At 43.3% G+C, this 15962-nt stretch overlaps 1 protein-coding gene across 2 annotated transcripts in view; it reads right to left on the bottom strand.

The window, feature by feature from the left end:
- The window catches only part of DNA2 (DNA replication helicase/nuclease 2), a 1108563-nt gene that overhangs the window by 923775 nt on the left and 168826 nt on the right, over positions 1-15962 (bottom strand). For both annotated transcript variants that reach the window (XM_044056952.1, XM_044056951.1), the window contains exon 4: positions 1242-1425. In XM_044056952.1, coding sequence (XP_043912887.1) covers positions 1242-1425 — 184 coding nt within the window. The remainder of the gene's footprint in view (positions 1-1241; positions 1426-15962) is intronic.

The raw sequence follows: 15962 nt of genomic DNA, 5'->3' as shown, positions 1-15962 counted from the left end.
CAAGAGGGCCTTATAAACTCAGCAATAACAAAATTCCAAGTGTAATCTAAGCTCATCCTTAAATGTGCATCATATATTACCCAGAAAGACCCGGAAAGACTCACAGTTTAGAAGGAAAGAGTAACATAAGAGGTTTGTTGAAACTAGAGTGATTTTTTTAACTGCAATAGTGTCATCATCAGTACCATACCTCATGGAAGATTGGATTTGTCCTGTTCAGGCCAGATCCTCCTCCATCCCTTTTGTGCAGTAATTCCCAATATGGAAAACAAAGGAGGTTGTATGCATAATGGGCTAGATTCCTGTAAGGCTCCAGAATGCCCTTCTGAGGGAAACGAAATGGGCATCTGGTGTACAAGGATCAGATATCTGGGTCTCCAACATCAGAAAAGCCTAAGGTCCAGCAAAAACACTGGAAGGCCTAACAATAATAAATGCCCCATTCTGTGGGAACAAATCTTCAAAACTACTCAAAGTAATGCTGGGAGGGAAAAGGGGAGACTTCCTCAGAGGCTCTTGAGGAAGGACTGGGTCCAGCTGAAGTGTACATATTAAAACTTAAAAGCCTCCATTCTCCATTGCCTGACTCTGAAGGGCAGGAACAGGTGAAAAAAAAGTACTTGGGCTATGGCTGAAGTAACTGAACCTCAGCAAGTCCTGAAATTTTAGGTTTAAACAGGGCTGGTGGAGAGTCTACAAACACTTGGTCTCCACTCATTAATGCTTTCACAAACACTTTTCTCAGTTACTCCACCATGGTGGAGTTTGTTCAAAGATTCTCCTAAGCAGCACATTTTCCTATATTCTGATCTGGTTAAAGGTTCATTTACAGGGAATAGGTAAAAATCCTGTGCCACTGTTAAATCTGTCAAGTTCCTACATTTGCCTTAAGATTTTTAGCTCTTCTGCCTAAACAGTCTTTTTGTTTTTCAGTTTTTAAGCTGGTTGCATTACGATCTTCACAAAGAAAAAAATATATACATGTAAACAGAGATACAAATTGCACACAAAAAAACATGAAATGCAATGCACACAATCGCACTGGGCACTTCATTAGCAACTGAAAAAAAATCCCACAATCAAATCTATTTAAAAAAGCAGAATAATAAAACAGAATGCAAGTGCTCTGTTACCAGTGTGCTAATACTTTCATTTTTTTTTTGATTTTCTTCAGAACTTGGTGTCAGTCTTTAAAAAAAGATACACACATCTGCATAATTAATGATTAAATTTGGTCATACCTTAAATTTTTCACTTAGTACAGCTCGCCTCATGCACCGAATTCCATTAGCTACACTTGTTCCAGAAAGCAAATAATCTGGATACAAAACAAGGAATCCCGAATCTTGTTTTATTACCCACTGTCCCGAGCTACCGTCCCCTTCCAAGTGAATAATGTCTCCCACTTTAACTGGAATAGAATCCCTGAAAAAAAAAAAAAAAAAAGACAAATAAAAATGAGCAATTGTTTCTACAGTTCAAAATAGATTACACTAAGCAGTAGAAAATAACAGAGACCATGGCAGCTGAGTTAAAGACTCTACATGTTAAAATTCCTGACAGTGAGGTGTCCCCTGTTTGAGGCCAGGTAAATGTCGGACAGGTCTTCAAAACATACAGATGTGCAAGTAAACTAACCATAACATCAAATGTTCAAATGATCACTGCTGCAGTAGTCTAAGCTATAGGAGTTATATCCCGCATAGGATACAACAGTCAGCTATCTTTCAAAGATTCAGGGCACCTTCTGTGTGCCCAAACCATTACCCAACTCCATCTCAGCTGACTAAAAGTCAGTTTGGATGCAAAGCCTTTCATAGTTTTCATGTCAACAAACAGGGAGGCTAAAGCCCTGAGAGAGCAACACCAGGGAAAAAAAAAATGACCACACCCTGCCAAAAAAATAAATAAATAAATAAATAAAATAAAATAAGCAAAAAAAGGAGTGGGAGTAGCCACTGCAGCAGTGATCATTCCAACATCTACTGTTACGGTCATTTCTTCTTACCTTTACAAGAAATGAACAACTGATTAGAAGTTCTGAAAGATTTTGTTCTGTCAAGTTAGTACCAGTGATACCTGTGGACATCCAGGGTATGGAGAATCCTTTCTCCCTCATTTTTGGGCAGGTGATGGATTGGCTGGCTTAAGACAAACTGGGATACGACTTTTGGCATAAAACTATTAGTTCTCAAAGAAACCCTAAGATGTTCTTCATGTTTCACTGTTGCAGTCATTACCTGTGGGTTATCCCTGCTGTGATAGCCCTCAGCCAGCCCGAAAACCAGAGTCAACGTTTTTCTGCGTCGGCTGCTGTCGCTTGCTGACTGATGTCAGTTCCTCAGTGCTATAAAGCAAGGCAGCCAACGCCATTACATCAGTCTTTCTTGTCGTGGAGCCCGTAGCAGAAGCAGTTCACAAGTGTGCCAGTCGGTCGTTACCAGAGTTTTAAATTACACCTGAAAATGTCTAAAGCAAAGTACCCCATTGGGGGTCCTTTTTTCTTGCACTAACCAATGTCCGAAAAAGTTAACAATTGTCTCGTCTGTGGAAAGCAAATCCCACACAGAGACTTGCATTCATACGGAGTCACTTGTTTAGGCCCAGACCACAATGTCCCCTGTTGCCTGTTCTGTGCCCTCTTTAACGTGAGAACAATTCGTCGTAAAGCTCTTATGGTAGCCAGGTATTTTCATCTTCCTTCTTCGCATTCCGAAATGACGTCCGTCAGCCAACAAGCCATAGACTTTCTGAAAAAATGTAAAGACAAAGATATAGACAGATCACACAAGGCTAAGCCTTCCAACGACTCTACCGCTAAGCAGTTCGTCAGTTCTCCGGAATTCAGTGAGGTGCTTTCACATCCCCTGATGCCCAATCAGATACCCTCGCAGGCCTCTACTGAGACCCTTTCGGAGTTCGGTATGCTGCAGAAATCTTCTTCATCTTCCGAGCCTTTGGTAGTCTCTGCCTTGTTTGGGTCTGGAGCCACGACGCAGGCACCGGCTTCCAAGGAGGTTTTTCGCACTACCGAATCTAGACAAAAAAACAACGTCTTCTCATTCGAATACCGTTTCTCTCAGACCGATGGATACTCTTAGGCCTAGAAGCAAGGCTACTCCGAGGAAATCTACCGTTAGCCACCATCTTTCTCCTGCTCCATCAACCCAAGCTCAAATGATTCTTAAAATGGCAGAGGATCTTATCTCCCTTATCAGGGGTAGTCAGTCCACAACTTCTAAAAGGAAGAGACCCTTCTCCTGAAATACCGACAGAACAGGATTCTGAGGAGTCTGATTATTCAGATTTTGAAGAGGAACAACAACCTCTGACTGCTTATGAGGATTCCGATGCAGAGGAATTCATTCCTTCTACCTCCCCACCAGAAGAGCTTTCCTTTGGGAAAACCCTTCACACCCTCAGGGAACATTTCCACTGGAATACCAGGACTTCCCTCAGACTAAGAGTTTCTAGACCTGCCCCGGCAGAGACCCTTGGCCACCACCCCCCATCTTAGAGGTGGTGGATGATGTCTTCCATGAATCCAGCTTAGCTCCTGACGCCCTCCCTCCTGCTCCCAAGTAAACCTGACAGGTATTACAGAGTACTGGATTCTCACAAATACCTGTTCAGAAATCCTGCTGCAGACCCAGAGATCATTACACAGGGACCAAAAGGAGCTAAGGCTAGTTCTGCCAAGAATCCTATTCCCTCTGACAAGGATTCCAGAGCACTGGACAGATGGGGTAAAAAAGTAAACACCTCTGCAACCTTAGCTATCAGAGCACTCAACTGTCAGTTTCACATGTTAAAATATCAACAACACACTTTGGAACTATTAAAGCAAAAGATTTCAACCTTTCCTGACTGTGCCAATTCAAAAGAGTTAGCAGATTTACTGCACTCTACTTGTCAAGTGGCCAAACACTCATTACACTGTGGATATGACGCCCTAGCAGCCTCAAGCAGGGCAGCAGTGTCAGGATCTGTCATTAAGAGACATACATGGTTGAATAACCTCTCCCTGATCACATCAAATCTAAATTAATTGATGCACCCTTGGATAAGGACTGCTTGTTTGGAGTAAAAGCAGCAGAAGTGCTTAAAAAGATGGAAGACAAAGCAAATACTATGCAAACAGTGAAATATTTCTTTCATGTACAACCTCCTAGGTTCAGCAGGAATTTTCCCTCAAAACACTGGTCCTTTCCTGCACCTAGCATATAGGGGCAAGGTAAGCTCCGCAGGGACAGACCACCCAGGCTCCCACCCCAGGGACAGCAGAGAACCAGGCTCCCACCCCAGGGACAGCAGAGAACCAAACAGTGGACACTTCCACTCCAAAGGCAGGGAGTTCTAAGCCATCCCTCTATGGCAAAAACTCTCAATGACTCCCTCTCCCCCCTCTTCTCACTCACGAAAAATTAGGAGGAAGGCTCTCCCTGTGCAAAGAAAATTGGCTTTCTGTAACAAAGGACCAATGGGTCTTAAAGATAATTTTTCAGGGATGTAAATTCTCCTTCAACGAACCCCCATTTCCAACAGGGTACCCAGACTTACCTCCAAATCAGTGGGCAGAGGCACTGAAACAAGTCCAAACTCTCATATCCCAAGGGCAGTAGAACCTCTCCCCTCAGATCAAACAGGCAAAGGCTTTTATCCAGACTACTCCTTGTTCCCAAAAAAGAGAGCACCTGGCACCCAATCCTGAATCTATCCATTCTAATCACCTCCCTGGTGGTCCCCAAATTCAAAATGCTAACGTTACAGCAGCTACTGCCTATGCTGACAAAAAATGCCCGGTTAGTTACCTTAGATCTAAAAGATGCTTACCTCCACATCCCCACAAGGGAATCCTACAGGAAATTCCCTCACTTCAGGGCAGGCTCACAACACTTTCAGTTCTTTGTGCTACCCTTTGGCTTATCTACTGCTCCCAGGGTATTCACCAAAAGCTTAGCCCTGGCCATAGCCTGTTGCAAGCAGAAAAATATACAGATTTACCCTTATCTGGATGACTGCCTCATTCAGGCAGAGTGCAAAGAAAAGCTACTCAGGGACCTCCTCTTTTTCAAAACCCTCCTAACCTCCTTAGGGTTCACAATCAACGAGAAGAAATCAAAGCAAACACCCTCCAGAAAGATAATTTTCTTGGGAGCACTGCTGGACACAGCATCCCAAATGGCCTTCCTATCCCCAGAAAAGCAGAGCTTCCTGCCTCTCTACTTTACCCAGACGGCTTCTAGAAGTCACCTCACTGCGAAGAAAAGTCCTGCAAGCCTTGGGATACATGGAATCTTGCATCCTTCTAATTCCTCTGGTCAGGCTTCACATGAGAAAACTTCAGTGGTATCTAAAGAACATTTGGTGTCAGCACTCTCAACCTCAAGAGACCCCTCTCCCTCTGATCCCCTGTATAAGGGCCGAGTTTCTCTGGTGGGCAGGGGCCTGTGCCAAGAACAAGGGTCTTCCCTTCACCCTTTGTCCAACCGGGCAGACCATTACTACCAACGCCTCAGACATTGCTTGGGGCGCTCACCTTGAAGGCAGGTGCACCCAAGGTCATTGGGATGCCCAGCACCTTCCCTTACACATCAACCAAAAGGAAATGATGGCAGTACAAAAGGCTCTGACATTCTTCAAGCCCCATCTCAAGCCAGGGTTTCTCCTTAACAAAACAGACATCACAGTAATGTGGTACATCAACAAACAGGGAGGGACCCAGTCTTACCCTCTGTGCAGGCTAGCCATGAACCTCTGGCTGACAGCCTCTTCCATGGGATTTCACCTAATAGCCCAATACCTACCAGGATCAACACCCTGTCAGACCACTTAAGCAGAAACTTACCGGACTCCCACGAATGGCAGCTACACAGAAAAATCTTTTTGCAAATCACACAGGAGTGGGGGACTCCGGAGATGGATCTATTTGCTTTGCATCTCAACCATCAGCTGAAAAAATTCTGTATCAGGAAGTATCACCACCTAGCGTGGAAGGTGGATGCCTTGACCTTCCCCTAGAACACCCTCTTTGTGTACGTATTCCCTCCTCTGCCTCTTATTCCCAAGGTACTGATCAAAATAAGGGAGGAGAGACCAAAGGCCATCCTAATTGCTCCAGATTGGCCCAGACAACATTGGTATCCCTTATTGCGCAGCCTGACCTTACAGCCTTCCCAGGCAGCTTCCCCCGATCTCAGACGTCTTGACTCAAGTGGGGGGGGATGCTGCACCCAGACATGCAGACTATCAAACTATCAGCATGGCGGATAGGTTTTCCATGGTGCTTATAGCAAAAATGAATGCAATGGCTTATCCATTTAGAAATGGTTTGTTTTGAAATAGCCTTCCCCTCTGCCCCTGCAGCAAATGCTACAAGCAATTGTTCAGAATTTTCTTTGAGATTTAGTCCGGTCCAAGTAGAATCTAAGTTGTCTGTGCACATCCAAGGAATGCAGAATCTGTTCCTCTTTGCTCTGTGGATTGGGAAAGAAGGTTGGCAAATGAATGGACTGATTAAGAGCCACACTGGAAACCACCTTGGGCATGAAGGATGGATTGGTCCTCAGAGATACCATGGCCGCATGAAAGATGATGAAAGGCTCCACTGCCATAAGGGCCTGTACTTCAGATATCCTTCTAGTTGAAGTGATTGCTAAAAGGAAGGCTGTTTTCCAAGAAAGACATTTTAAGTCTGCAGTAGCAGCTGGCTCAAAAGGAGGTAGAGTGAGCTTCTCCAAAACAACATTAAGGTTCCAGGCAGGGGTAGGAGCTCTCCTGGGTGGTCACAAGTTCTTTGCCCCTCTGAGATACTGCTTGAGCAGGGGATGAGAGAAGGGGGTGGTTCTGTGTTATAGTGAGCTGAAATAGCTGAAGTGTGGATTTTAATAGAGGAAAAAGACAGGCCCTTGTGAAGCATCTCAGTTAAGTATTGCAAAATCTGAGGTAAATTGGGCACTGTTGTGCTCATCCCTAAAGACTGGTTCCAGGCACAGAATCTTTTCCATTTGTCAGCATAAGATTTTCTAGTACTAGGTCTTCTCGCCTCCAAGACGACATCCATGACAGGTTTGCTGAGGGATGAGAAGGGTGAATTTAAGTTATTGGTCAGGCTGCAAGGTTCAATGTTGGAAGCTGAGGGTGCAGAATTTGGTTCTCCTGCTGAGACAGCAAGGAAGGGGTCTGAGGCAGGTGCCATGCAGATATTTGCGACACACTGCGCAGGAGTGGGTACCAGTGTTGGCGTGGCCAGTCTGGAGCAATCAAAATCATTCTTGGTTTGTCCTGTTTGACTTTTAGCAGAACTTTGGAGAGCACAGGCAGAGGGGGAAAGGCATAGACTAATAGTTTTTTCCAGCTGAAGGACAGAGCATCCACTTTCCAGGCTTCTTTGTGGGAAGTCCTTGTGCCAAACTTGTCCAACTGGTAGTTCTGGGGGGAGGCAAATAGATCTATGTCTGGGCTCCCCCATTTGCTTGTCAACATGTTGAAAATCCTTGGTTCCAGTTTCCACTCGTGTGGGTCCATGAGATTTTTGCTTAGTCCGTCTGCCAGTGTATTCAATTTTCCTGGCAGGAACTGAGCTTGTAGGTGCACTTGGCAGCTCAAGGCTGTGTTCCACAATGCCATGGCTAGTCTGCAGGGGGGGTAAGAATGTGTACCCACCCCCTGCTTGTTTATGTACCACATAACCATGGTGTTGTCCATCTTTACCATTAGTTGTCCTGGAAGAATGTAGTCCTTGAAGGCTGTCAGAGCATTCTGTACAGCTAACATTTCTTTTTGATTGATATGTAGGTGCATTTGATTTGGGTTCCATTTGCTCTGAATGCACTTCCCTGCCAGGTGAGCCCCCCATGCATAGTCTGATGCATCTGTAGTTAGGGTGGCAGGGGGTAGTGTGAATGGCAGTCCCATGTTTTGGTGGCAGGTCTCTGCCCATCATAGGAATTCCAAGAGTAGGAAAGGTATGATAGGAATCAATGTTTCCAGGCTGCGACAATGTTGACTCCATAGACATTTTAAGTACCACTGTAGTTTCCTCATATGCAGTCTTGCATATGGAATTAGAAGAATGCAGGAGGCCATGAACCCAAAGGCTTGCAGTATTTGCCTTGCAGATAGCAGGGTTTTTGTGGCCACTTGTTTGAAGTAAGTTAACCAAATGAATTTGCTTCTCTGGCATGAGGAAAGCCATCTGGGCAGTTGCATTCAAGCTTCCAACCAGGAATGCAATCTGTTGAGAGGGTACCAGTTGTGATTTCTTTTCGTTTATGGTGTACCCCAGACAAGTTAGAACCCTTTTTACAAACACCAGCTGATTTAGAAGTATGCCCTCGTTTTCTGCCTGAATTAGACAATCATCCAGGTATGGATATATTTGAATATTTCTTAGCCTGCAAAATGCAATAACTGGAGCCAGGCACTTTGTGAATACCCTAGGCGCAGTAGACAAGCCAAAGGGCAGTGCAGAGAACTGATAATGCAAGTAGCCTGCTTTGAAGCGTAGGCATCTTCTGCAAGATTCCCTGATTAGGATGTGCAGGTATGCTTCTTTTAAATCTAGAGTTGCCAACCAGGCATCTTTGCCTAGCATAGTAAGTAACTGGTGAAGAGTCAGCATCTTGAATTTTGGAATGTCCATAAAGGTGTTTAGAGTAGACAGGTCCAGAATTGGACGTCATGATTTTTCTTTTCTGGGTACCAGTAAGACCCTGGAATAGAAACCTTGTCCCTTTTCTTCTTCTGGTACTGGTTGAATAGCACCCATGTTTAAGAGGGAAAGTTCTTGTTGTTCAGCCTCTGCCCACTGATTTGGGGGCAGGTCTGGCCACCCGTTTGGTGTTGGTAACGTGTGGAAATGAAATCTGTATCCCTGGGACACTATATTTAAAACCCATTTGTCCTGGGTTATGAGTTCCCAGTTCTTTGCATGAAGAGCAATCTTTCCCCCCAAAGGGGTGGCTAAAAGGTAAGTGCTTGGTAATTTTAAAAGGAAGTTATTGAGACTGTTTACCATGGGGGGGGGGTGTCTTGTTATTTCCAGGTTTGGAAGTGGAGGCGCCCCATTGCTTAGTTCTGAGAGTCCCCTGGGACTAAAACCTGGTGCTTTTGGTGTGTCTGGGTTTGGCTAGAGAGGATCTGGAAGGAGCTGGAAAAGACCAATTAGGCCAGTGCCTACTAAATCTTGGAGGTTGCACTTGTAAGAAATCTTTAACAGTTTGCATAGATTTAGCTTCATCTTCCATCTTTTTTGAACTTCTTCAGCCTTATTGCCAAACAGACGGCCCTGATTTAAAAGAGCATCCAACAATTTCACTTTAACATGATCAGGCAAAGATTGCTCCTTAAGCAAAGCATGCCTTCTAAGCACAGACCCAGTAACAACAGCCCTGCAGGAGGCCTCTAAAGAATCAAAACCACACTGCAAAGTATGTTTTCCAACTTGTTCAGCAGAATGCAATAAATCCTGTAAATCTTTATTTTCCACACAGTCAGGAATCAACATCATTTTCTGTTTAAGCAGTCCAATAATATGCTGTTAATATTTTAACATATGAAATTGGCAGTTTAAAGCCCTGATTGCCAAGGTTGCAGAAGTATAAACCTTCTTACCCCCATCTATCCAGCGCTCTGGAGTCTCTATCAGAAGGGGTAGGATTTTTAGCAGTAGAAGCTTTAATGCCCTTGGGCCCCTGAGAAATGGTTTCTGGATCCGCAACAGGATTTTTGAAAAGGAACTTGTTGGACTCAGGAACCCTGTAGTATCTGTCAGGTTTACTAGGAGCTGGTGGCAGGGAATCAGGGGGCCATACTGGATTCCAAAAACACATCAACAATGTCTACATTGTACAGGAGGTATAGCCAAGGGCCTATGCTGAGGTAGAAGAAGGAAATCCCTAAGCCTCTTTTATGAATCAGAAAATTCCTGACTTTCCCAGTGGAAATGCTCCCTTAAGATATGTAAAGTTTCCCCAAAAGAACAATCCTCAGGAGGGGAAGCAGAGGGAATGGAATCCTCTGCATCAGAATCCTCATAAGTAGGAATGGACAAATCCAGGTCATTAGAAGAATCAGAAGAAACAGAAATCTGATCAGAAGATTCATAATCAAGCTCAGCCCTAGGCCTCTTGGGGGGAGGGGGGGGGTGACTACCCCTGATTAGAGTAATTAGATCTTCAGCCATTATGATCATTTGTTTTTTAGGCATAGGGGCCTGAACATGTGGCCTGTCCGTCGGTTTTTTAGACATAGATCGAGTGTTGGGCCTTAGTAATGAAGGTGGAGTCGATTTAATATGCAAGTCCGTAGGCCTGAATACACCCTCAGACACTGGTGCCTGTACAGTGGCTCCGGACCCATCCAAGGTAGAGACATCTGGGGGTTCCATAGGTGAAGCCTCTCGCGGCATACCGGACTCCCAACGGGTCTCAGTAGAGGTCTGCGAATCAGAAGTAGCGGGTATCAGAGGCTGCGAAAGCATCTCACTGAGTACCGGCGAACTGCCGACTGGCTTAGGAGAAGCGTTGTCGGCAGTTTTGGACCTCAGCGGCCTATCTCTGTCTTTATCTTTGTGTTTTTTCGGAATCCTGGTAGTCGGATGGCTAACAGACGACATTTCTGAATAATTAAACCGAGAACTGAAATATTTAGAGGCAAAAATGTACCGACGACGGATAGTGCGCTGATTAAATAAAGCACAAAACCGACAGCAATACAGTACGAATGAAAATCTTTATGAGATATTTGCTTTCCACAAGTAATGCAATTATTAACTTTTACTGACATCGGTAAGGAGTAAGAAAAAGTTTCCCCAACGGGGTACTTAGCTTTAAGTTGAAGACTTCAGTTCTGAAACTCGAAAATGAAAATTTCAGGAGTCGGCCGACCGGCACTTGCGAACTGCTTCTGCTTAGGGCACCACATGGCAAGAAAGACTGATGTAATGGTGTCGGATGCATGTTTTATACCCCTGACGACCTGACGTCATAGAAGAAGGGACAGCAACTGACGCAGGACCCAAGACTTTGTTAATCAGGCCGACTGATGGCAACCTGCCAGCAGATTACTCAAATGTAATGACTGCAACAGTGAAACACGAAAAACATCCTGTTCCCTAGAGGTAATAGGGGGAGTTATATTTGATTTTATTTCCTGAGGGAAGGTTGAGGGGGAGAGATGGGTAAAGTTGAAGCTGAACTTAGCCAGGAGATTTGCTATATTCTGGCTTTTTAAAATTGTGCAAATACATCTGTAGACCCCTTACTTATGAATAGACAAGTATGATCTATGTAACTGTACATTTCAGTTTGAGTGCGTTTTTTTTTTTTTTTTTTTTTGTAATTTCTCCAAATCTTTTGAGTTTCTATTACATTATAAGACCCATTGCTCCTACTGCTATTGGAACTATCTGGGTATCTTTCTTCCACATTGCTCTCATTTCTGCTTGAAAATCCTGCTATTTTATGACTTTGTGTCTCTCTCTGTACTCCACAAACTGTAATCACTGGGTGTGGCGATTTCAACGATGAATGCTACTTTTGTCTTCTTTTCTTGGGCTACTAGATACGGTTTTCTATTATCTATCTCTTGAAGTGTTGGTAATGGATGATCCCATGTGATGTAGACTTCATTTCCTAATACTTCGTGGCTCATATTTCCAGTGTTTTTCAGCCACTTCAATACCATAATGTTTGCACAATCCCCAGTGCATCAGTCTTGCCACTTTATTACACCTTTCAGTATACAGCCCTTCTGCCATTAGTATGTCACAGCCAGCAACGAGGTATGCAACTGTTTCCAGTTTGGTTTTACAAAACCTACATTTGTCTGTTTCTTCCACATTCTCAATAGACTTTGCAAACTAACTTGTACATAGCCCACTATCTTGTGTCACCAATAGTAACCTTTCATCTCTTGGTTCGAATTCGCCTCTCCTTAACCATTCCTGCATTTGTTCCTGATCAACATGAGGTTCTTCCAGAAGTTTTCTTTACTTGCAACTATATTTATGCGTTCCCAAATTTCTTCCCTTCTCATCTGGTCTTGCAGCTTACATTCTTTCTTTTGTTTTTTTTTTGGCACACTCAGTTACTGCCTGCTTTTTATATACTTGTGGTTTGATTTCCATTCTTGCATGAAGCCAATATGCTTCTGCTAGCTTAAGCAGGGAAATCATCTTAGATTTATTCCCCATGTTTTGAAACTTTCACTACATTTGGGTCTTGTGAGGTCAGCAGATATGTGTGGAGTCCCACGATTGTAGATCTATACATGTAATCAGTTTCAAGGAGGCCCATCCCACCTTTGGAATGGGGAATATATAATCTTGGTATGCACTAATTTTTATAAATCATTTGGTGAGCATGATGCATCCTTTGTATTTTCTTATCTAATCTAGCCAACATGTTTTGGGGCCAGTCAATTATTCCAAAAGTGAGATTTGCCTCCGTATTCCCTCCGCAGCCATATGGATGAAGATTTCGACCCGGTATATAGGCGGTCCTGTCAAAAGATAACAGCCCAAAGAACCCCACACAAGACATCAAATATATATACTGATGCCTATATATATATAAACAGATAAACATGAGCACTATAACACACAAAATAAGGGAGGGCAACAAAGAGGGAAGACCATCTACAACAGACTCAATGGAACTCAAACTGCCACATTTAAAAGAACTACAACACTGTATATATATATATAAAATCCATTGCTGCAGAGGACTGCAGCAATAGAATAAAAAAACAGAGGGGAGGGGACCAGGGCAAGTAAAGCAGTAGGAATCCTTGTGATATGCCTTGTAATAGCTGACTGAAAAAACTGTCCCTTCTCTTAGAGCATCTAGGAAGGCAGTATATAAAGAGAAAGTATGCACTGAAGCCAAGTAGCTGCAGTATATAGCGAAGAGAGAGCCCAACCTAGAGAGTAATAGTTGAAGTGGAAGTAGCCCTAAGACAGAAAGTGCAAATAGCAGAAGATGACACTTGCTAGAAGAACTTAATGCAAACCAAAAAAAATGCTGTTGAATCCTTGCTTTGTTAGTTTGTTTTGATTGCCCTGTGCAACTCAACTCAAAGCTGCCAAAACTGTGGACCGCTGCAACCTCAACAAATGCTTGCTCCTACTCAAAAAAATGCAAAATTGCAGCTCAAATAATAAAGAATTGTTCAAATCCAGGTTTGCCTTTGTGTAAAAACGAAAAAAATGAAAAGTAACTGCTTAGAAATACAGCAATTCTTAGTGTTGCTCAAAAAGGTGCAAAATTGCCCCTGTCCTTATGGTGTGCATGTCCAAATCAAAAGCAAATGGGTAAATAAGGCAAAATAATGCAAATGGCCCACACCCTTCTTGCAGAAGCGCAATAGCCGTAGGAATATTTGGTCAAAAGCCAATATTTCAATTCAAAAGGCAGAAAGCAAGCAAAAGAGTAAGTTTCTGAAGTTTCAAGGCCCTGCAGAAAGCAGTCAAAGGAGCAATATGCGAATTAGGAGGTTTCTTTGGCTCAAAGATGAGAAAGCCAACAGAGCAGCACTCACTGCAGCGTAGAGAGATTTTAGTGCAGAATTAAAATTGCAGCAAAGGTCTTTATGGAAGATTTAAGAGAAACACAAACAATTTGTCCAAAGTTTGTAGAAGAGAAGGTCTTTCACACTCATCTAAAATCTCCAAACCCAAATGTGGCTCTGTTATTGAAATAAAAATCAAAATTTTTTTTTAAGAATGTACTAAAATTTAGTACTAGGCCTTCTAGCTTCCACTTAATCACACATTTAAATAAATAAGGAAGTTGAAGGATGCTGTTTCTTCAACACAGAATATGCAAATTTCCTAAGGAAGAGGAGTCTATGATCCATAGTAATCACATTTAAACTTTGTTGAGGATGTGAGATGCAGCTGTGAGGCAAGCACAGAATATGCCTTGCTGTGAGATGAGAGTGGAAACCTTGACCGTGACAGCCATGACCTCCTTCTGAGATGACAGATGAGATCAGAGAGGTAAAGGATGTCTGAGCTTTCTTTTTACCACGTAGAGGGAAAGGGGTACACATGAAGGCCAATCCAACTTTTTCCAACTGATCAGAGCCTGTCTTGTTTGTGTTTGTGTACCTTTGGAAATTTTGTGCAGGGTGGGGTTTATGTGGTGGGTTTAACTTACACAGGAACTGAGTTCCAATCCACAGACACAGATGTGTGATGAATGACCTTTGTGCAGTTCACCTCTGCTCTGGGGTGATTCTGGTTGTCTGTACAGATGCTCTGCCCAGTTCCCCTGTTGCAGTTGGGCTGCCTAAATACAGAGTTAATTGCATTGCTCAGGCGCCATCACATAAAATTTTGCTTGCCATCATTAAGGGACGCATGTTCCTGTTGCTTGTTTGATTGCCTGCCCGACAGTTTAGTTTGTGTGGTCTGTGCTCCCATAAAAAACAGCTGAACTGGAAGAAAAGACAGAATAAGCTTCCCCTTGCTTGTTGATCCTTCTCTGACAGTTGTGTTAGATGATGTAGAACATCTCCCTGGAAAATGAACTCCTCAGCCAAATGTCTACAAGGCCCTGCTAAATGTCCGCTGCCTCCATCGTGATGATGATGCGTGCCTGTCTCTGGGCGGTAACATCTCCACCCCTACTTAGGTGACATTCCCATGAGAGTCCCAAAATTCCTTTGAATGCAAGGTATTATTTGAATGACAGTGTCTGTCAATACATTTAGCTGTGTCCATAGGTTTTTGAGATACCATTGTAGCTTCCTCATAGCAGTTTTTATTTGGATTTTATGACCCAACAAGATGCAATGAACCCTAATGCTTGTCATTTGTCCTTCCTCATAAAATTGACGGACTGATGAGATATAGTTGATGGAAGTAAAATGACATGAGATTGTTGATGAAGGGTTGCTTGAAGGACTGTCCTGTTGTCAGTCTTAAAACTGATAACCCATGTTGATGGAGTTAAAATGGGGACTTAGCTTTGAAGATATTTCGCTCACTAGGCATATGGGCTGCTCTTAGACCTGGATACACACTCTTGTGGCATCTTAGACTTTTCTTGACTTCTAGGTTAGGTGTCACTCCTAGCCTAGATAGAGATGCATTGACTATAGAAGTAAGCTGACAGTAAGATATCAACGCTTGCCAGACTCAGGAAATCACTGAGCCAGAAGATCAAGAATACAGCTTGGGCATGAAACTGTTTTTCAAAGGAATCAGAAGGAACTGATAATGAGAATTTCTTTCCTATAGGCGTAGGCACATGAAGAGCAGCTTCCTTGAGATCTAATGACTTTCCCCAGTTTTTGCCTTCCAGGTTGTAAAAAAGCTATCTTGAACTTCTTTGAGAGAACTAAGGTGTAAGCTGGCTTGAGTCTGAATATTGTAAATGTCCAAAAGTGTGTTCCCTTCTTTGCAATTGGTACAAGCGAACAGGCTTAGAATAAAAAGAGGGTCCAGGTTTTGGTGGCCCCTTGTTAGGAACAAACTGTAAAAAGAACTGGCTGAATGGCTTTTTGTGAAGTAGAGGAGGAGCGTCTGGCATGAGCCTGGAATGGGGCATGCCTGGGGCTTAAATGGCTGTGCTTGTGAACATCTTTTTGGAAGTATATTTGTCTGGTAATAAAATTGAAAAGTAATTAAACTTGAAAGTCTTCCCTTTCCAAAACCAGAATTTCTTCGTGAATTAGCTGAACAGAAAAAGGCTGCTGCCAATTGAGTCAAAGCTTTGGCTGCTGCCCCCACCTACTGCTGCAGCCGAAATCTACCAGAAGTCTCCCTCAGGAGACCCCCTGAGCCTGTGAACTCCCCTGTGCAGGCCCCACTCTAGACCTTGACGCCTGAACTCCCCTGCCCTACCCCTTGTAACCTAATTTCTACTAAACCTCATAAGCAGGATGGGCCAATCTTTAACAGTTTGCATAGACTTAGCTTTGTCCTCCATTTTCTTTAAAAATCTTACAAACAG

This window comes from Protopterus annectens, chromosome 14.part0, assembly GCF_019279795.1.
Source record: "Protopterus annectens isolate FY-2018-M chromosome 14.part0, PAN1.0, whole genome shotgun sequence".
Taxonomy (NCBI): domain Eukaryota; kingdom Metazoa; phylum Chordata; order Ceratodontiformes; family Protopteridae; genus Protopterus; species Protopterus annectens.
Note: the sequence above shows the minus strand (reverse complement) of the source record. Positions and strands in the feature narration are given on the sequence as shown.